General features: G+C 35.5%; 1 protein-coding gene across 8 annotated transcripts in view; it reads left to right on the top strand.

Moving 5' to 3' along the window:
- Window positions 1-22241, top strand: part of LOC131051009 (CDP-diacylglycerol--serine O-phosphatidyltransferase 1) — a 94084-nt gene that overhangs the window by 31611 nt on the left and 40232 nt on the right. For all 8 annotated transcript variants that reach the window (XM_057985345.2, XM_057985346.2, XM_057985340.2 and 5 more), the window contains exon 10: window positions 20123-20214. In XM_057985345.2, the coding sequence (XP_057841328.2) occupies window positions 20123-20214 (92 nt within the window). The remainder of the gene's footprint in view (window positions 1-20122; window positions 20215-22241) is intronic.

Here is a 22241-nt window from a genome sequence, read left to right as displayed (position 1 = left end):
GAAATCCAAATTACCTTATATATTTTATTGAGAGCTTGAAATTGCTATTTTTAACACCAATCTTAAGCAAATGAGATTGGCAAATGAGTTTAAATATGAGGCAGCTTATACCAACTTGTCCTTTAGATATGACACTTGCATAATTCTGCTATCTTGAATATTTATAGTGTTTTAACATTATACATGTTTTGATTTATATTTGGTAAATCATTTAAGGGGCAATTCAGTTATTTTTATTGTTTCTTTTAGTTTCCAAAATATTTATGGTGTCTTTATTTAGTTATTTTCAGTGTTTCTCTATGTTTTTGGGACAAGGAAATGTGGGGATAGGATTGGAATTTCTTTTCTAGAATATTGAGATAGGAGATTACGTTTAAAATAAAATATAGAAATTAATATTTTAAAAATCAATTACAAATATTATTAAAGGAAGTTATAATTTATGCTTTCTGTAAACAATTTGACAATCAACTGATCCAAATTTCCAATTATGGATTATAATATTAATCACGTAGGGAAACAAAGTACAATGTCTAACTTATCTCATTGTCTAATGCAAATTTCATGGCAAGATCTACTAGGCTCATCTAACTCTTGCAACTAGAGGTTGACCGACCTTGTATCTGTAGGTTGATTCTCATCAATCTGCAGTAGTTCCTTTGAATCTACATCCCACAATACTACTAGGCTCTCCTTTTACTCAATCATCTTGTTGTCTAAGAGACGCAAAACATTGTGTACAACTACAAGGTTGACTGACCTTGTATGTGTAGGTTGATTTTCATCAATTTGCAGTAGTTCCTTTGAATTAACATCCCACACTACTACTAGGCTCTCCTTTTACTCAATCATCTTGTGGTCTATGAGACACAAAACATTGTGTACAACTACAAGCTTCTTTACTCGGTAAGCTTGTGCCTTTGTATAGGGTGGATGAAGTGGTATACAGACTAGTATAACAAGCTTCTAAATTAAAACTAATAAATATTAATAATACTTTAGCAAATAAAGAATTTCACTAAAAGAGTTATATTTCTTCAAAAGGCATAGATCGACACTTAATATATATAGGTATATATATTAAAATAGAACTAAAACACAAAAGTTTCTTATCTTAGATAAAACATTTAATAACTGGCATGGATCAACATTTATGAGGTTCGAGAATGAAAAGAATGTAATACAATAAAACATTAAGATTGTTTTCCTATAAAGTACATGCAGCAAGTGAGAATTTTCTATACAAAATCCAACTTTCGATTTAATACAATATAGTTAGACCCACTATTTTATTCAACTTTTGGAGTGCTAGCAATATTGTCTTTGTAACAATTGTAAGTAGAAACATCATCCAAATGCTTTACCTCGAAACATAGGCTAGGTGGTCGCCCACTCGTTTTCCTTCTAGTAGTGGCAAATAATGACAATTAAACCAAATTGGAGAACCAAGTGTATGTATTTAGAATCACTACCACATATGGTTAGTCATGCACACCTTGAATACCTTCTGGGTATCGATGACTTCTAGCAAACATGCAATCTAGAGTGTACAATGAACTAACAATGCATACAACTATAGCATCATTTTGGAAAAAGCATTCAATAATGTTTGCATTCTAACTATACAAAAATGTCGTCATTTGTTCATAACGCTACTATTGCTTTAATCATCAAAATGATTATAAAGTAACTATTAAAATGTAAGGTACAACAAATACCATAATTTAAAATACCATCTTGATAGGTATTAAATAGTTACAATAAATATAAAGAAACTTAATTGGTATTAAATACCATCTTTTTGCTATACCAAATGGGTAAGTACATTCAATGCGCCTATACATTTATATTTTTTAAGTTATTGATAAACAAAGTTGTGAACAACCATTGGAATTATTTGAATGTATATACATGCGTGGCAATGCATAAAGGCTTTCTTTTGTGTATTTAGATCATTGATGAGAGGACATCTGTATTTAGAAGTCTGACACGTTAAAACAAACACACATGGTAAAATATGCGGAGTTATATGGCTAAATACCAAACAAAGGATAGCTGGAAATTGTGCATGAAGAACAATAAACTCAACTATGAACTGAATGTATATGTGTTTTTTGGTTATAGCCCATATTATCTTGGCTATATACCTTGATGACTCTTGAAACTATTTTGAGGGCAATATTTCATATGTTAGTTAACTCTTCAAATTGCGTTATGCGTATTGTTTTCTTTTAAATAAAAAGGTGGAAACCACCTGTATAAGACATTGCTATAAAAAAATTTGGATAGAAATAGAAATAGGAGGCCCAAAGATGTCCAAAAAAACTAGCAAATTAAAATCCAAAGGCCCTTTGCAATGGCCATATTTGCATAGTGACAACACTTTGCAGATGCAAAGACGTATTCATCATAGTTGTAGGGGTTACATCTAGAGGACCACAAACACAAGTATAATATTACAAGAAATAGAACTTATATATGTTGGATTTATTGTCATTGATGTCAAAAGGCCAATTGGTGGCGTATGATTTACCGTGTCCCAATCTATGGCACCAAGATCAAGATTTCATAAATCAAAGGGAAGACAATTTACTTATAAATTGCACAAATAAATTATAGCATCCATGATAAAGGTGACTTATCTATGGCAAAATAATATTTTATTTTATGGACGAACCCCCTCTTGGAGCCGCCCCTTGTGAAGGGTAATTAAAATAATTTTAACTGACCCTCCTTGGAGCAAGTGCCCACTTTGTGCAAGGTATTAAATTAAATAAATATATTTCTGCCTATGCTGGCCGACCTGCATTACGAGGATGTGCCTGATGATAAAGAGGTGTTTTGAAAGAGAGATGACTGTTGGGAAAAAAGTGTATGTGAGATGTTTTTAAAGGAGTCTTTTGGCACTCCATTGGTCACCAATTTATTGCAATATCATTCTGATTTTTAGAGCAGACCTGCTTATGTATGAATGGCAGAACAAAAGGTTTATTGCAGCAATTATTCATCATATACTTGAGCAGATTTATGAACACATATTAGTGAAGATATTCAAGGCGATACTATGCAGATTTATGAACACATATTAGTGAAGATATTCAAGGCGATACTATGCAGATTTGTGTGAAGGTATAATTCAGATTAGCGAACAATTATTGAAGATCTCCATGCAGATTTGTGTGAAGGAATATTTCAGATTTGTGAGTATTTTTTAAGATTATATTGCAGATCTGAGTGACGGTTTTAGAACAGAATTTCAAATCAGATTTTTGTTGAAGTTGGAGTCTCTTGCTGAGTTGGTGCATAGTGGAGGGGATTGTTGTCTCCTGAGTGTTGGTGCCTACAAAGATTTAAGAAGTTTTCTATAAAAAGCAATATTTTGCCATGGTTTGCTCCTACAATGGTTTCCATGTAAAATTGTGTGTGCATCTTGTGTTCTATTTTGCTAGATCTTACTTGTGGATGTTTTGATTATTGCGTATGATTGCTAAAGTTATAAATTGAAAAAGTTGTTCTTATATTGATTCACCCCACCTCTTAGTATAAGTGTGTGTGTTTTCTTCAATATATGCACATATGTATATATATGTATTTATAGATATACATATATGTATGTACATACATACATACATACATACATACACACACACACACACACATATATATACATGAATGCTAATGATTTGTATATGAAATGAATTAGACTTGCTCAAACACCCATCATGGTTTACCTAACATACAAAAAATAATTTCATAACTATTTTTTCATCCAAGAAGAGGTCGATTTAAGATTAGATAAACAATATTAGTTGTCAATTGATAGCTGCAAACTAGTATTCTATGGAGCTTCCTCCTAAACCAATACAAATCCCTTCCAAATAATGCAAAATGGTCTCCATATTTTGGGTACTTCTCATGCTCTCATGGGCTTCATGGCAGACAACAAAGTGCAGTTTTTCCCACAGAACACTCACACCACTACCCTCTACTCCAAGAAAACATATAATGATCCCAAAAACTCCAAGATTCTTGTAATGTAGTTAGCCTTACCAACCACCGCAACCACCTCTAAAACTCCAATGGCAAACTAAATAGATTGACCACTATTCCTAGTCTCCTTTTTTTGTCCATGTTGAGTGAATCTATCATTTCCAAATGAAGGCAAGGGAACAAAAACAAGCGGATATATGTCATTTGATACTTTTTCTTCATATCTAGTTAACCTTTTTAACAGGAATAATAGCTAAACTATGATATTTAATCATACAAGAAGGATGCACATTTCAGCTTACATATTTTTATTCTTTTCTTTTTAAATAATTTAGTCACCAAACAACACACAATACCATGTTCAAACAAACATATACACTACCCTCATGAGAAAGAGATCTCATGCAACCATACAAAGGCAATCAAAGACTTCATACACATACTTGCGATGATACTTAAGAAAACCTCTACATGTCTTTGATGCATCATCATACAGTCAACCTATATATTCATGCAAGTGTGTGGGTTCTCAAAGTGTATGCTACAATTGCCCCGCTATCATGATCAGCCTCCTCCCAGATGATGGTCTAACTCAACAAGCGAGAGGGGAAAAATATAACCAGCCTCCACCTCATGTCAATAGATAGTAGTTAGTCCATGTCAATATCAAAAGCTCATATTTGCAAAGCAATAATAATAGCTATATATGATTTCCAAAAATAACCAATTTTATCTTATTCCTCAATTATTCAAAAATGTCAACCTATACAAAACATTTAGAGCAACAAGATATCAATTGAAATCATGGATATTTCATAAAACAACAAAATACTAACATAAGAACATGTAGAGCATAGTGTCATCACGTTTAATACATTATATCAAAACATCAAATACACACACTTAAATAATTATTTAAACATTGAAAATATTGTCCACATAATGAGAAAATAAAAACAGGTTGTGACAACTAGTTCCTCTCAAAACTTGAGGAACTACAAACTTGTGATAGGAACTAAAGGCCTAGTGTGCAAAGCAATGGTGAAGGCGCATCCAAGTGCCACCAAATCACTAGGTTATTTTGCATGAAATCTTCCTATCTATCTTTCTTGAACTCAAATAGCTCTTTAGTTTGACAAACTTGACCTACTCATGTCATATTGATGCAACCTCCTTTGTATTGTTGCTCTTCTTAATGGTAGTTATGCATCCTCTCTTTACCTCCATGTTATCTATGGGGTGAACTCTACCAAGCCTCTACACATGCTACTTCATGTTCATTGCACGGGTGGCCATGTCCAAAGGAGTATTGAGATTATTCCCACCTTTATTAAAATTTAAATGATAGGTTCAATATGCTCATTGTAGAAATTCTTTACGGGTTTCTCTATCATAGAACAACCTTCATTTAGCCAAACATGCTATCGATGCATTCATATATCTCCCCAAGGATGGTAGTGTCAAAGCTCCTACATTGAAGCATTGTGAAAACTAGGGATATGATAGAGGTGACTTATTTGGAGTTTGACAAAAAGTCACTCTCCATCATTTCCCTAACCCCAAGCCCTTAATCTCCATCTTGGTCCAGTAATTCCACTCTTGTATCTTGATTGCTAGTCACAAGGGCTCTTGAATCTCAATCATTCTATTCAAGAGAATAAAAGAGGATGCATTTTTGGTTTCAATAGGTTTAACACAAATTCTTTCTTGGAGGACCAAAGTAGTGTATGTAGCATGGTGATTGCAAATAAACATCTACACATCTCTTGCATTGGCTGCAACCTATTTAATCCACACAATTTTTCGATGTCTTTGCATGCATTGTTTACAACATGCACACAAAATATATATGCTTGTAGGTAACATTTACCAACATTTTCAAAGCCTTGCACACATTGGCTCCAATTTTCCAACTTGCACCACATTATCAAGGGAAATCTCAATGACATCTTTGAGTATATGAAACATGAAGTCTACATCCTTGTGGTTCCTTGAACAATCAGTTGACCTAAAGAAGCAAAGGCCCTTTGTACATATGACCATGATATGGATGAGTGGATGATGAATGATGTTTGTCCATCTTTGCATGATTTAATTGCACCCATGTGAGAACGTGTTGATGTGTATTTTGTACACGACCAAACATAGAATAAAATACCCAGAGGTATCTTATCCTCTCTTGAATAAAGTCTCCAAATGTTGAAGATGTCGCGAAAAGAATCAATCGGGATGACTTCAAGGTTCTTTTTTGTAGGATCTCTACGTGTGGATAAGCACCAGTGGTCGTTGTGTTTGCTATTTCTTCAAGGGGCCTTACGTACTTTCAGAGAAAGCTTGTCCGTGTTACTCTCTTTCCAAATGAAGGAACAGGATTTTCCTAACACTAACAGATTTTCAAAAAATGTCAAAAGATAACGGTTTCGGGGAATAGAGACTTAAACTGATCCTAAGAATGACTCAATGAAGGCTAGACTTGATAAGATTCTACCAATTTCGGTATTGCCAAGAAATTACAACTCTACTGGAATTGATGCGATCTTCTAAGGGGATTCAATAGCTTTCAAATCATCAAGGATATAGATACTATCATAAAGATACATATCAATGCTTCCAATAATGATTGAATTCTTAATCAATCTCAATGTTTTCAGTTGACCACACAAGGCGTTCTTACAATCAGTAAGAAGCTAGTGGTTTGGAATGTGAATCTTATCAAAGATCAAGCACAACACTTTGTCCTTCAAACTTAAAATTTAAATGCTATTTCAACTGAGAGTGATTCAAGAAGATAAACAATCATGAAGATAGCCACAAGTATTGCAATAAAACACCATAACTTCAATATTTTATTGATCTCATAGCCAAATGGACAACAATTTGTTCAAAATTCTCTCTTCACTACTCAATTTTGCTACCACAATAACTTATTTCTCTCTAACTTTCTAACTTTCTTTACTCTAAGCTCTCTCTCTCAAACCCCTTAAAATGAAATGAGTGAGGGCATATATAGCATCCTCAAATACAATGAATGGCCCAGATCAAAAGAAGATCAACGACTAAGATTTTGACACCTAAACCCTAATTAGGGTTTGTTACAAAAAGTTCCCCATTTAGATAAACATTACTAATCCAGAGCCAATAAAGAATTGGCACAAATACTGAGGAGACATAGACCAATAGGAATTAAGTTGCCACATCATCCTATAACAACTTTTCATCTAGAATTTTGCTCCCTTTCCTATGCTCTTTCTTAGCATATTCAATGAATCTGGACACAATTCCCTTAATCTTAGCAATGGGAATCTCAGGAAGATTCTTCATTCGTTCTTCCAAGTGAAGGACTTGATCAAAAGTAGTGAGAAGAGTCGTCTCCCATCCAGGTTCAAGTTCTTTGGTCTTCTCAATCAAGAACATAGTAGTATACACTCTTGGATGTCCACATCTGTCTCGATCTCGATCTGCCTATCAAGAATGGTACACAACACCTCAAACACCTTATCTTGAATTGGATGAATGTTGCCTTCAACTCGGCTGCATCTGGTGTTGATGTCTTCAAAAAGGACTTCCTTCATCTAGAGTAGAGCTAACCACTGTAGGAGGCTATGGGCTCCTCCATCCATTATCTTTTCTTGCGTCAGAATCCATCTTGGTGTTTCTCTTATCACTTGTAAGACTGGGATGATAACATCTCTAGTGTGAGTGAATGTAGCTACCATTATCATTAGATTATGAATAATCTCAAGGACCTGGATAGCTCTATGAACTGTCTTCATCATCCTTGTTGCAAATTCAATAGCTACTTTGTAAGATTCATCAATCCAAGAACTCATAAGTTGAACCAAGCTCTTCACCTTTTCTGCCTCACCTACTGATTCAAGAGGGAGTGCATGTAAAGGAGATACTGCTAGATCCTGACATCTCAAGGGCTAATTAAGATGACTAAAATAGTTCCTCCAAGCACTGACCTCTCTCTCAAGCTTCTTATTCTTTTCCATTTCTTCTTTAAGTTTGTCTTTAAGTGCTTCAAATGAATCAGTTGCTTTTTCCATTGCTTGCTCGGAGGTAAGTGGACCAAGCTCAAATGTTTCTAAGTCATACTCTTCTGCAAGAATCTCATCCTCATATTTGTCCACCACTGGTGTAGCTACCTGCACTTTCCTGGATCCTGTCTCATCTCTAATTACCTTAGACATCTTTGTGGCCTTCTTCTTCTCTATTACTTCATGAGAATTTCCTATAAGGCTTTCCAAGTCAAACACATCTTCTTCATCTTCAACCACAACTACCCTTGTTAGTCTCTCTTTCAGCCAATCAGGAATGGCAGATCTTGTTTCCCTCACTTGTATTTCTTTAGGTAGAGGTCTATCTTCCCGGAAAGGAGATGTTGCTTCATCATCATTCTTTTCTTCATGTTGCTCATTAGCACCAACTTGGGGAGATTGACTTGATGAATGCTGAGGTGTTTGTCCTTTCTCTTGTTTATCATTCTGTACCATGGATTCCATAGACTCGTCAATTTCATATACTATCTGCCTCTGATCTTCCCCTTGACTTGCTTCCTTTTCATGCCTAGAAGATGTGCTTGGTGGGCGATCAGGATTTGTTTTCTGCTTCTTCTTGGAAGGTTCTCTCTTCTCAGGTCCTTCTTTCCTCTTTGAGCCTTTGGAATGAGAAGTATTCTCACTCACACTTGCTTCTCCTTCTTCTGGTCTTGCTTCCAAGGTGAATGTCATAGATACATTCTGCTCCTTCAACTTTTGATGCTGTACATCCACCCATCTGCGAGTGCAGGATAAAACGGGAGCCATCAAAGCTCTCAAGTCTAAAACCTCGGGCTCATTCCAATCTATCTTCACTTCTTTGTCTTCCTTCTCATAGGATGACTGGAGGTATCTACCATTATCCTGGGCTTGATTGGCTACTCTATAAATTTTGCATTTCCTGATGAGATCTAAGGGTAGCCTGGAATGCATCTTTCTTTTGACCTCTAAATCGTCTGGGACATTCATCCAAAAGTCCTCCACTTGAAACTCATGCTTGTACTTCTTACCGACTGTCTCCTCCATATAACCATGAGGATCAAAATTCTCTCTCGAGGCAAAGGATGTGAATGAGTATAGAGATAATTCCTTTTCTGCATCTTCCGCAGCTTGAGTATTAGGACACACTTCAACTGAATTCCCTAGTATGATGGGCACGGGAATTCCATTTCCATGCTTGTGTCTGGATGCCTTCGCATAAGCTGCCAACTGTCTAGTCACCTCAAGTAGTACTATCCTGTCTGTTGGATATCTTGTCAACATGTAGGGAGGTGAAGGACACCCATGAACTCTGATGTATGTGAATTTTTGAAACTAAATGAACCATGCACCATGCTTCTTCACAAGCTCTTGTGCATCCAGAGACAGTCGATTGTGAATCCCACCTTGCAATATCCTGGTAATATTCATCGTGAAGGTCTCATTGACTAACTTGTAGTCACTTCTAGGCGGATGATGCAGTTGAACATAAGAATCACAAACTCTTATTTCTCCAGGTCCGCTTCCAATCACTCCTCTGTGAGGTAGCCTTGCATACTCGAAACTCCTGACCAAGGCATATATAACATATGAGCTCATGTGGAATGATTTGGTGGGTCTTAGCCTTCTCAACTGCACGTCTAGACAATTGCTAATGATTCTGGCCCAATGAAGGATTCCTTTTCCTTGGACGATCACTTTTATGAAGAAGAACATCCACTTGTCGAAGAAGAAGGCTTGAGAAGCACCTGTAACTCGATTGAGCAAAGTTATCAAGTCCCTGTATTCCTCCTGGAAGTCAATCCTATGTGGTGTATTGGGAATCTTGTTCAGGCGAGGCCGACTTTTGAGCAACCAATTCTTATTGATGAAGTTCAAACAAGACTCAGGATCATCTTCATAGATCGACCTTGCTCCTTCCAAGCTCTTGTAGATCATGTCTTTATGGTCCGGAAGATGAAGAGCTTCGCCTATAGCTTCCTCTGAAAGGTAGGCTAAGATGTTCCCGTCCTTGGTTACGATCGTCCTTGATTGTGAGTCATAGTGGCGAGCACACTCGATCATCAACTCATGACACTTGACTGCGGGAGGGAAACCTGCAGCCTTGATGATGCCACTCTCAATTATCCTCCTCGCAACAGGTGATGGCTTGCCAATGTAGGGGACCTCTCGAAACTTCTTCACATTGAAGTTTCTTAAGTTGGTGTCTCCGATATTATTCCATTTGGACACGATCCTGGTCTCCAATTCGTCGCTCCTCTGATCTTCCTTGATGAGAGCCTGCTGAGTAGTAGATCCTCTGGCTTTGGGGGTCGTCATTTGATGCCTATACAAAAAAAATTAAAATTAGTCTTTAAGCATCATACCTTAAAGCATAGAATTTAAGACCTTTCAACGGAATAATTCAAAACATTAATTTGAAAATGACATGATAAATCAAGAATTATAAATTCTCAAATTAATTATGAATGGAAATTAGATTTTTCAAGCCTTAGATTTTAAAAGATTGCTATGGAAATCGAAATAAGTCTTGAATAGAAACTTCAAAAATTTGATTCTTCATACCTCCTTCTTTGAAAGCTTAACTATGAACCTTGGAAAAAATGAAGAAAGAAGATCAGATTTTGCTGGATAAGGATTGAATTTTGGTCTCCCTTTGGATGAATTATGCCTCAATTAACCTTCAAAAGAACTTCGCCTTCCACTAGCCTCCAACCACTTAGTAAATTCTGGAAATTAGCCTCCAATTTAGCAAGAAATTCGCCTCCAATCTGGTATAATTCGCTCCTCCAATCTGCTCTTGAAATTCGCATGAGAAGAATAATGAATGAATGATTTGAAAATGCTACAACACTCCTCTCTTATATAGGGCACTCACCCTTATTAACCATGAGGCCAACCTAACAAATTAGCAATAAAACAAGATAAAATCCCTTTTAGAAGGGGGGCGACTTGCTTGTAAAAGCAAATAAATGAATTTGAGCGCTCACCTTTATTTTTAAAATTTTAAAATTAATTTTAAGACTTGAAAGGTGTTCTTTTTCATTTGTTTTAAGGCTTAAAATTAATTGATTCAATTACAAATGCCTTAATTCATGTGAATTTGATCTAACTTCCCAAATGTCTTAATTTTGACAAATTTAGTGAAAATTGAGGAATGTTGAGGTTTGATCAAGGCTCAATGAAGCTTCTTTCCTCCTTAGGCATTGAAATATCCAAGATGATGAAGGTCTAAACCACTTCAAGGCTTGTTTGAACTTTACATCCAAGCTTGTTCACTTCATGAATTGAAATTTTCACAATCAATATTTGCAAATTTAATGTCCTTGTCTTCACAATCTTGCGATTTGCCCTTGACTTAATCAAACAAGGTTGAATGATAGGCTTTTTGATGATTTTGCCCTGGACCCGTTGGAAGGGTCAGGAGCGATTTTTTCCATTTAGGTCCTGAATATCTCATTTCTTGACTCCAAAATCTTCCGGAAGGCGAGCTCATGTTTGTTTTGACCTAACAAAGTCTTGCATTCCAAATTTTAGCATTTCACATGAGTAATTTGGGTGAAAATGTGAATTTCGCCCTGGACCCTTTGGAAGGGTCAGGAGCGATTTTTACCTTTTAGGTCAAAAGTCACCTTAGTTTGATCATTAAGCTCCTTCAAGGCAATCTCCGGGGTCTATTTATCTCAATCACTGAGTTGGCTTATCAATTTTTGAAGGAAATATTGTTCTTTTTGGGAATTTCGCTTTGGACCCTTTGGAAGGGTCAGGAGCGAAATTCTCTCCTGAGCTCAAAATTCTCATTTTTTGAAGGTCTAAATTTCTTCAAGGCATTCCAAATGGCTTCTTTTACTGTAGTCCAGGCCTAGTTTTACTCGAATTTTGGAGGAAAAGGTGTCTTTGATGTTTTTCGCCTTGGACCCTTTGGAAGGGTCAGGAGCAATTTTCCTTTCTTAGGCTTACTCCTCCATCATTCTGACTTCAATCCACCCCTCAAGGCTAGGCAATGGTCTTCTTCATTCACTCCACCCAAGCTTGGTTTGTTTTTGCAAGGCAAAATGGGGTATTTAGGAATTTTCACCCTGAACCCTTTGGAAGGTTCATGAGCGAAAATCCTTCTATGACCTAGAATCATCATTTTTTGAAACAAACATCCACTCAAAGGTTGTCTCAAGGGTTTTTCCTACCTTGGTCTAGTCTTGTCTTAGCACAAACTTGAAAGGAACATATTGGTTTTAGGATTTTCGCTCTGGACCCTTTGGAAGGGTCAAGAGTGAAAATTAGGTTTTAGAGCAATTTTCCAATCCTTTCATCTTCAAATCACTTCTAAGGCATAAAACATCTTTCCTCACTCCTCTTCAAGTCATGAAAAGCAAAATCTTGTCTTAAATTTGCAAGGAAAAAGGAGAATTTGGAAATTTTGCTTTGGACCCTTTGGAAGGGTCAGGAGCGAATTTCTCTCTTGGCTTCAAAATTGGCATTTTAGCAACCCAATTCCACTCTAAGGCAATCCAAATCCTCTTCTCACACCCTTTTCCAAGCTTAGTTTTGTCCAAAATTTGGAATAAAGGATAGTTTTTAGGATTTTCGCTCTGGACCCTTTGGAAGGGTCAGGAGCGAAAATCTCTCTTAGACTCAATTCCTTCACCTTTTCAACCTCAATCATCTTCAAAAGGCAAAAACACACCTCCTCACACCCATTCAAGCCATAAAAACCAAAAAGTTGTCCTGACCTTGCAAGGAAAATAGGTGTTTTTAGGAATTTTGCTCTGGACCCTTTGGAAGGGTCAGGAGTGAAATTCACTATTTGGCTCAATTCCTTCACTTTTCAATGATTTCTTAGCACTTCAAGTCATTTCCAGGGGCAATTCCTTCTATATTTCACCTTATCGCACACTTGACTTAGCAAAACTTGATAGCAAAGAGTGATTTTGAGAAAATTCGCTCTGGGCCCTTTGGAAGGGTCAGGAGCGAATTTCTCAATCTTGACCAAAATACTCAACTTTTTAAACTTGAAACTTCTTTGCAAGGTGGGATTTTATGTCTGATTGTGCTAGGAATAGGATTTCATGTCCAAGAAAGGCTAAAAAATAGGTTTATAAGGAATTTCGCTCTGGACCCTTTGGAAGGGTCAGGAGCAAAATTTCCTTTCCTGGCCAGAATCCTTCATTTTCATGACTTCTAAACATGCCCAAGGGTTTCAACATGCTCTTTCTTCCTTTCATCATGTCTTAGATACCTCAATTTGACCAAACAAGGCAAGAAATATCTCTTATAGAGATTTTCGCTCTGGACCCTTTGGAAGGGTCAGGAGCGAATTTCTCATTTTAGGCCTATTCCATCATCATTTCAAGTTAAATTTATCTCTCAAAGGAAGAAAACACTACTCTCTCATCCAAGCCATAAAAACCAAAACTTGACTTGATTTTGCAAGAAAAATAGGTGATTGAGGAATTTTCGCCCTGGACCCTCTGGAAGGGTCAGGAGCGAAAATTCTCCTTTTGGGCAAAATCCTTCATTTTTCCAAGTTAAAACCTCTTCAAGAGGCAAAAGCAAGTTGTTCTTGTTTCATTCATGCCAAAAACTTGACCTTCTTCACTGCACAATAAGAGCTTTTGGGAATTTCGCTCTAGGCCCTTTGGAAGGGTCAGGAGCGAAATTCACCATTTTGTCCAAAGTTATTCATTTTTACAAGCTTCCAAATCTTCAAAGGTATCAAATAATGTCCAATCTTCATTCCAAGAGACCCTGCACATCAAAACTTAGCCAAAGTTAGGAAGAAATAAGCTCTAATAAGATTTTCGCTCTAGACCCTCTGGAAGGGTCAGGAGCGAAATCTCCATTCCAAGCCAAATTGCTCAGTTTTCAAGTTTCAAACCACCTCTCAAGGCAAAGTTAGATCCTTTTCCAGGCTGGGAACAAGGTTGCAAGTCTATCCAAGGCAAGAAATAGGGTTTAGGATGAAATTCGCTCTGGACCCTTTAGAAGGGTCACGAGCGAAAATCCTATTTTAGGCTTGATTCTGGACATTTTGAACTCCAAATCTCCTTAAGAGGTAAACAAAGACCGACCTTCATGCATCCCCATCAAAATCCTGCTTTTCACTAGGCAAAAATGAGAGCTTTTCAAAATTTCGCTCTGGACCCTTTGGGAAGGTCAGGAGCAAAATTGACATCTCAGGCCAGATCTTACCTTAGTTCACTTCATTTTCCATCAAACTTGATCAAACTAACTCCCTTGCTTCACAATCAGGACAAATCTATCACTCAACTGGGTTTAGGCAGGGTTTTACTAGGTTTTCAGGGCCAAGAGAAGGCAAGGAGAGATTTTGCTCTGGACCCTTTGGAAGGGTCAGGAGCGAAAATCTTGTCCTTGACTGGCTTTCATCACATCAAAGCTTAAAACTCTCTTTTAATGCAAAAGATGACAACTTTCTCCATCATGTCTCAAAAGTCAACAATTTTGGTCATACCCTTCTAAAACGCCTCCAGTCATCATCAGGGGCATTTGTTTATCATTCACCATTTCAACCTTCCTCTGATTACTGACTCTGCTCAACTGACTCGTACCGGGAAACAAACATGACTCCGACAAGAAAACCCTCAAACTAGACCTAACCTGACATGAGACCTATTCGCTCTGTCCCCCTGATCTAACCAACTTGACTTTCTTGAAAGGCATGCTTCACTATGGTAAACTTGAGGTTCCAAGCAGAGGATTAACAACCTCCCAAAACAAGAGTAGACTTAGCTTGAAAGAAACCCTAAAACGAGCTTCCAAGGATTAGCCCTAATCTAGCCAGCCCAGGCAAATCACTCTCTCACTCAAAAAACCTAGAAAGCAGAGAGAAAAACAAGCAAAAGGAAAGCAAAACCAAAAGAAAAAAGAGGGGGTCCCCATTCTAATGGGGTGATGTGTGAAATGGTCACAACAAAACCACGCGACTTTCATTCCCTCAATAAATACAATCGTCTTAGAATAGTTCTTATCCAAGATATTAATCGTCAATTTTATCTCCCCTAGTGGAACATATGGAGGGCCTTCTTGTGCAACACTTGACATGGTCTCTTAAAATATGGAGAGAAGGCAATGTGTAATGGAATAGTATGGGAAGATAAGATTTTTTAAATGGTATCATTTGCCTCATCTTTGGCCTACAAATTGAATCAAAGTAGCAAAAATCTTTCTTGGGAATAAATTGGTAAACCATAAGAGTTTTTTCAATAAATTAGGTAATAATCAAGGAAAAATTGGGTTAGGGTTAGATCAATTTTTTTAAAATAAGGAAAACATAGAAAACCTAATTATTTGGATCATTTTTTTAATGTGATTAAATCACCATTTTCCATTTGTGATTTTCCTTGAAAAGCTTGTTTAAAATGTGTAAATATTTGGGTTGACTGGTAAACAAAAAGAAGATTTTTTAGTTGATAAAATTGTGATTAAATTGCTATTTTTCTAAAAAGGCCAAAAATTTGGTCAAAATTGGGTTGACTATAAATAAAAATTTGCAATTTTTGAGCAAGAAAATTATTGGGAAGTGAGTGACAAATAATTGAGGTAAATTGACTTTTTTTGCTACTATGAATTGATCATATGTGCTACTAGGTTTGGAGCTAAACCCTTGGCCTTATGTTTACCCTTAGGCTGTAGTATACTCAACACAAAATAGGAACTTTCCTAGTGGTGGTGGTAGTGATAGAAGGTGTTGGTGTTGGTGTCGTGGAAGCAAAAGATGTGGAGACATCACTATTAAACAATTTCATTATATTTTCCCTCTGTTGAAGTGAGAGATTACATTATACCCAAATTGGCAAATCCCTTTACAAGTGATGTGTAGGAAGTGAGCTTTCACTCTTGTAATGATTTCATAATATTCAAGTTACAAGGGTGAGTCACCCCTAAATTTGCAAATTTGTTGGCATCTAATCTTGTTTTAAATTGCCGTAAATATGCTCTTTTTATTGAATGGACCCTTGAAAAACTCTTCCAAAATCTTGGAAGGTTAATCAAAATCCATAGCACTCACAATTGAACTACTTTTAGGGATGACCTTTTCCTCTTTCATCCCTCTACTAGAAATTTCTACTACTTTTAGGGATGACCTTTTCCTCTTTCATCCCTCTACTAGAAATTTCTAGATTCCCAAGCTCCTGCTATTTTTTTATACTTCAGTTTGCATGAATTATAGAAGCAAAGAATACACAATAGTTTCTATCCTTATTTTAGCTATCTAAGACTCATAAGACGTTATTTGGTTAACCTAGTACAAATAAAAGTTTTATACTTCAGTTTGCATGAATTATAGAAGCAAAGAATACGCAACAGTTTCTATCCTTATTTTAGCTATCTAAGACTCATAAGACGTTATTTGGTTAACCTAGTACAAATAAAAGTTAACTAGCTGCACAAACACAAGGACAATTACTAGTCATTTAGAGACAAAGATTTTCCTTGTTTATCTTTTTTTAGATCGTACAAGGCACAAAAGTAGACAATTTGCTATCCCATTTAGCATATTTTTAAAATATTTTGTATTTATATGAACACAAATTTTCTTTTTGTTTTTCTTACTTTGAATTGCATGAGGCACAAAATTGAAGGATACATGGAATTTCAATCCCATTTGACATTATCTTTATAGAAATGAGAAAAGCAACTATTTAATTTGAAGTGGAAACTTGAAAATGGGAATTGGGAAATGACAGCATTACCTCTTCCCTTTTCTCTCTTTCTCGCTTGGAATTGCCATAGGACATGGGGGCTATGGTTTCGTAAGTTTTTTAAGTTCCATAGGTTTTTTATTTTAAGGAATAAAAGGACATCTTTCCATCCTTTAGATAGTTGAGGGATGTTTGGATGCTACAAATTATTGTGGTGCCTTGCTGTCACCCTAGAAGGAGACATTCCCTTGCATGTGTAGAGCCATCCTAGGGAGAGACCCCTTTGGGGTAAGGACAAAGAGTAGAATGGGGGGATGTTTCACCACCATCTTGCTGCTCCTAGGACAACCCTATTCTAGGGCATGGCCTCAAAAACCTGAGGAAGCATCCAACCTTATGAGATGCTATCTCTACCTACCATCTTCTTGAATTTATATGTAGAGTTTTCAATGTACTTTAGTCAACTAGAAACATGTTTTAAGTGACTAGAAACATTGAGAAATAGATTCCCAAAAATCTAGTTAAGGGCTAAAGCATGGGTGGCTTGTAAGGTAAGAAGCAAAGCAAGTGAAAAGATAAATAAGCAAGGTTGGGATGAAACGATGAGAATAGTATATGGGATTAGAATTAGATATGACCAATAAAGGAATGGACAGTTATGATCAATAAAGGAAAATGGATAATGGTTAAGGAATATAGATTTTGAGCTCCTTGGTAGTGACCTTTGAGGATCAAGGGGCAGCTAGAAAAATAGATAGACCAAGAATTATAAGCCCTTTTAGTGGGATTTTCCAATGAGAATTTTGTTTCTGCCACTTGATTGCAGTAGATGAAATCTGTGCTAATAAGAAAACTAGAATATAATTATAAAAAAATATTTTTAATGGTTTGGCAATAATTTTCAAACCTAACATTATGGCAACCCACAGCAAATAATTAGTGATTAAGTGTTTCAAGGATCAGACCTTAGCAAGCAATAAGCAACTATCTGAGGAACAATCTTGAGATGCCAATGAGAAGAGGCTATTCTAACATGCAAGATTTGAGATCTACCAAAGTAATTGAGTTGGTAATATGGGCCTAGTCAAGCAAGTTGGCTTGGTTGCAAGATTTAGTAATGATATTCGACGTCCACTAGATTTAAAAAAATATATCATATATGTGTAGAAGGAGCTCTGTTGTTGAACCTTGGTTTTACAAGTATGTAGACTCTCACATCACTGTGTACTAGCCACCCGTCACTCTTACTAACCAAGGTGCAATGAAAGATGTAATCAATATAGTGGGTCTATGTGAACTCCAGGAATATTGCTAAATGCTAACATCTCCTTAAGAAACAAAGCCAAGCATTTCAGGTTAGGTTGTTTAAGAATATAGATATGGAACTCCTTGAATCTCTAACAATGCAGTACTACCTCCTTGAAATACCATATAGATGTAAAGATTGAAAATTAAATGTTCTTTTTTATTAAGCTATTGGGGAGAGAATGATCCTATCTTTTTGGAGAGATGAGCTGTTATATCTGAAGTTTGTTGTGGATAAAATCTAAGCTGACATAAGTTGATGCTTGCATTGAAAGCAACGAATGATTTAATTTTTTGAATATTATATCATTAGATTTCTTCACAACATTTTAGTGGCATGTATCTTTTAATGCTTGCCATAGTGTTTCAGTTTTCCCATTTAATTACACACTTTTGGCAAAAGTGTGTAAAGTTGATTTCATTGGGTTTTATTTACCCTTTAAAACTTGGCTCCTCTTTAGTGATCACTTTATCTTTCTTTTCATAGCATACAATAAGAACCTCTATGTAGTTACTAGGAGACATGAGTATCGGAACTACGATGGGAATGGGAACAACAATCAAATTAGGATATGTGAACAAATGGATAAGGAGATGACTATATTATGTATAAACATAGTTACTAGAAATTGTTAATACACGGATGAGTACATAGTTCATTTTCCTATAGTGGAGTTTCTTGGCAACTGTGAATTATCATAAGGAATGTATACTCAATATTCCTTTTACATGGCTTGACATTATTGATCACTTTAGTTTTCTTTTGGTTGCCTTTAAAAAGCTTGTATTAGTGTTTGGCCCCACATTAATTTCCTCCCTCAAAATATGGAACTTCTAAAATTTTGATGAATGCATGGTTGGAGTAAGTGTAAGTGGGGTGAGTGATGAGATCATATCGAGGATAGTGTGATCTTTTGTGGACAGAAGCAAACAATTTGAGAGAATATATTAGATCTTTTATTTAATTCAGAAAAAAATGTTTCTGCTTTTTATAACTAATCTTTTTTACCCATTAATATTAGATATAATTTTTATTTTGACAGTTAAAAAATTCAAAAATCACCATAGTGTTCAATGGGATATTCCAACATCATTGGAAAGATATCACCATTAAATGGTCAATGGGATATCCCAACATCATTTAAAAGATATCCCACTGAACTACGGATGCTGTTCATATTTATTAGAGGCTTTAGTGTTTTACTGATTTGGGTGTTTGAGAAGCTAACCGTGATTTGCTAGTTATATATCTTATTATCAATTAGTTGTGGTTACGTGGATGATGTTGGTTGATAATAGTATTTAACCCTATAGATGTCCACCTTTGTTTTCCAAAGGATCATGCAAATAACAATTTTACATCATGATAATGGCTGATATATTTTTTGCTCTTATTGATGTTTTACATTTGACATGTATCAAGAAAGTACAATCCTTCTTTAGCAGAATAAAAAAATTGAAAAAGAAAAGAAAAGGAGCTTTTGTGTTTGCAATTTAGAAGATTGCATCATTAACTTCTTAGTACTCGTGATCTTTTTAATGGATATATTTTGAATGCTAGTTGTCTCAAACTATATTGAACATGGATATGGGGAAAAGACATCAAGAAATGATATATTTGACATCTGAAAACTATATCTGCATGATTTTGGTTAAGAATAGTATTTAATTCTATATATGTCATCCATTGTTTTTCCTAAGGATCAAGCAAATGACAATTTTACATCATGATAATGGCTAATATTTTTATTGCTTTTATTAGCATGTATCAAGAAGGTAGAATCCTTCTTTACCTAAATACATATTCAAATGAAAAAAAGAAGCTTTTGTGTTTGCAATTTAGAAGATTGCATCATCGAGTTTCTTAGTAGTTTTGATCTTTTTAAGGGATATAGTTTGAATTCTAGTTATCTGCAAACAATATTGAACATGGTTATGTAAAAAAGACATCAAGAAAATATTAGAATAATATAAGCAGGGCCACTAATATCATACTTAATTTATCACCTCATTGTAAATTAGCCTAAATTGAAGAATCAATTTTTTAGAAAAAACCACATACCTTACTGTCTGCCTTTTATATCATGAAATTGTTTAGAGCAGTTTCCAAATCTAGTCCTAAAGTCATTATTATTTTTTGTTGTGAAGGTATATGGGCAGGTATGAAAACTGTGCGCTATTTTGATGGGAAAACTTATGAATGGGTGGGAATAAGTAGACAGCGCAGTATTATGGGTAAGGTAAGTATTGCCTTCATATTGGCTTTTCCTTATCCAGGTAGGAAAGCACACTGTGTTTTGAACTTTTTAATCTATTCACAATGCTCTGGAAAAGATGTATTTATAAGGCATAATGTTTACCTGTCTCATCTTTTAAAACTGTGGAATGTATCTGTTTCATTATTTACGGCAAACTGCACAGGCTTTATCAAGTATTAAATGTTTTTGCCCTCTCTATAATTGAAATTCTCAAGTATAGCATGCTTCGAAGGATTCTCAAATACTTCACAAATCTTTAGCTGCTCTTATTCCTACATAAGGATTCTTATCAACTTAAGATGATTCTACTTAAGGTGGTTGAGCTTAAATGTCTTTTTACCTAATCACTCTCTGTTTTCTCTTCCCAGCTTTTAAAACAACTTTCTGTAATTAGTGTTTGAATACTATTTTGCACATGAGCAAATAACACCCAACTATTCCAGGGAACATTTAGTAAATAGTAACAATATGTTGAGGGCTAAAATGAATAATTCAGTCCCTAAGAGATAATACCATCTAGGATTATCAACTACAGTGATGTACAATTTTTCTCAATATGACATCAAGGCTATGGGACAGTATATGTTGACAATTCATAAGTGACAACATGAAAATCTGCTAGCTACTGTAATTGTTAACAAGAAATTATAACATCCTCCCAAGCCTTTACCCAAAGACAACAGTCCTCAATAGCTTCACAATAGAACCTTGCAATGTGTGTCACAAATTACAATGTCAGCAGCCACGAACAAAATTTGAAACAGCCAATATTTAATAAGAAAGTGCACTAATAGTTTCCTAGTTCATTTGGAATGTGTTCAGTTCAGTCATCAAATTCTGCAATTCTCCAGTTTACAGATCTTAGTTTGAGCCTTCCAAGTGTGGTTTGCAACAAACTAATACTCCAATGCACATTCCCTTGTAACTTTGGTGTAAATGTACTGACTTAAGTACTTGTCTCCTGCAAAATTTGCCTCATACAATCTATATTAGAATATAATTAGGGCTCTTAGTGTTGCAAACTTGCATCGTCCTACTAGGGTGAGAGAAACATTTCTATCATTTATAATAATTAAGTATAAATTTCTTTTCTTTTCTTTTTGAGACTTCCTATTGAACCAGTATGTCTCAAATATCCGGTTTCCATCTTTAGAGATCTTGCCTTAGGTCTAGTCTATAACTGTTAGTTTTCAATTCCTTCTGTAATTTTGTTTCCCCATGCTAGTGAACTCTTTTCATCACTATATTGCCAATAAAGGCACCGTATGGGTAGCACACACTCCACATGCTACATAAAAACTGAAGTATGTCTATAAAGTTACAATCTTGTTCATGCAAGTTCCATGTTTGATAGTAGTCCATCTTAGATCTTTCGGCAATAAAAAGCATGGCCTAAAAGTTTAGGCACTTTAATGCTTAATCCAATTGAGGAAGCAACTTTGTATTTTAGGTTTTAAATTTTGAGGAATTTTGACTTTTGTGTTTCAAGAACATCTCAAGATGACCTCCATGGTAGTCAAACACAAATGAATTCTTGCTTGATGCATATTGGCAATATGTACATGACAAGAGGAACCACTTAAGCATCAAGCACGTTTAAGCATTTGTTAATAGGGGAGGAACAATGAATTTTATCAAATGCTTTGGGGCTTTTCACCCTATAGCAACTTCATATTTGTATGCATGCAATACATTAATATAAAAGCTGGCTTCTTTCCCAAGAAAACAACACTTACTCTTGCTGTTTTTTCCATTTTGGGAATATTTATTAAGCTGTCAGAGGTAGAATGACTACAAACTATAAAAAATATATTCATAATAAAATTGCATTTCTTACAAACTTTATCACAAGCCAATATTTAATATATCAACAATACAAAATAAAATGTTGTAGACTCTTTAAGATCCAAAAAAGAGTAACTAAGTCCCTTATTCTTCTCAGTCTCATTATTTAAGACCCAGAAAAGACAATAAATGTTATATAAAATTAAAAAACTGAAGAACTGGGT

Source organism: Cryptomeria japonica, chromosome 6 (assembly GCF_030272615.1).
Source record: "Cryptomeria japonica chromosome 6, Sugi_1.0, whole genome shotgun sequence".
Classification (NCBI taxonomy): Eukaryota; Viridiplantae; Streptophyta; class Pinopsida; order Cupressales; family Cupressaceae; genus Cryptomeria; species Cryptomeria japonica.
Note: the sequence above shows the minus strand (reverse complement) of the source record. Positions and strands in the feature narration are given on the sequence as shown.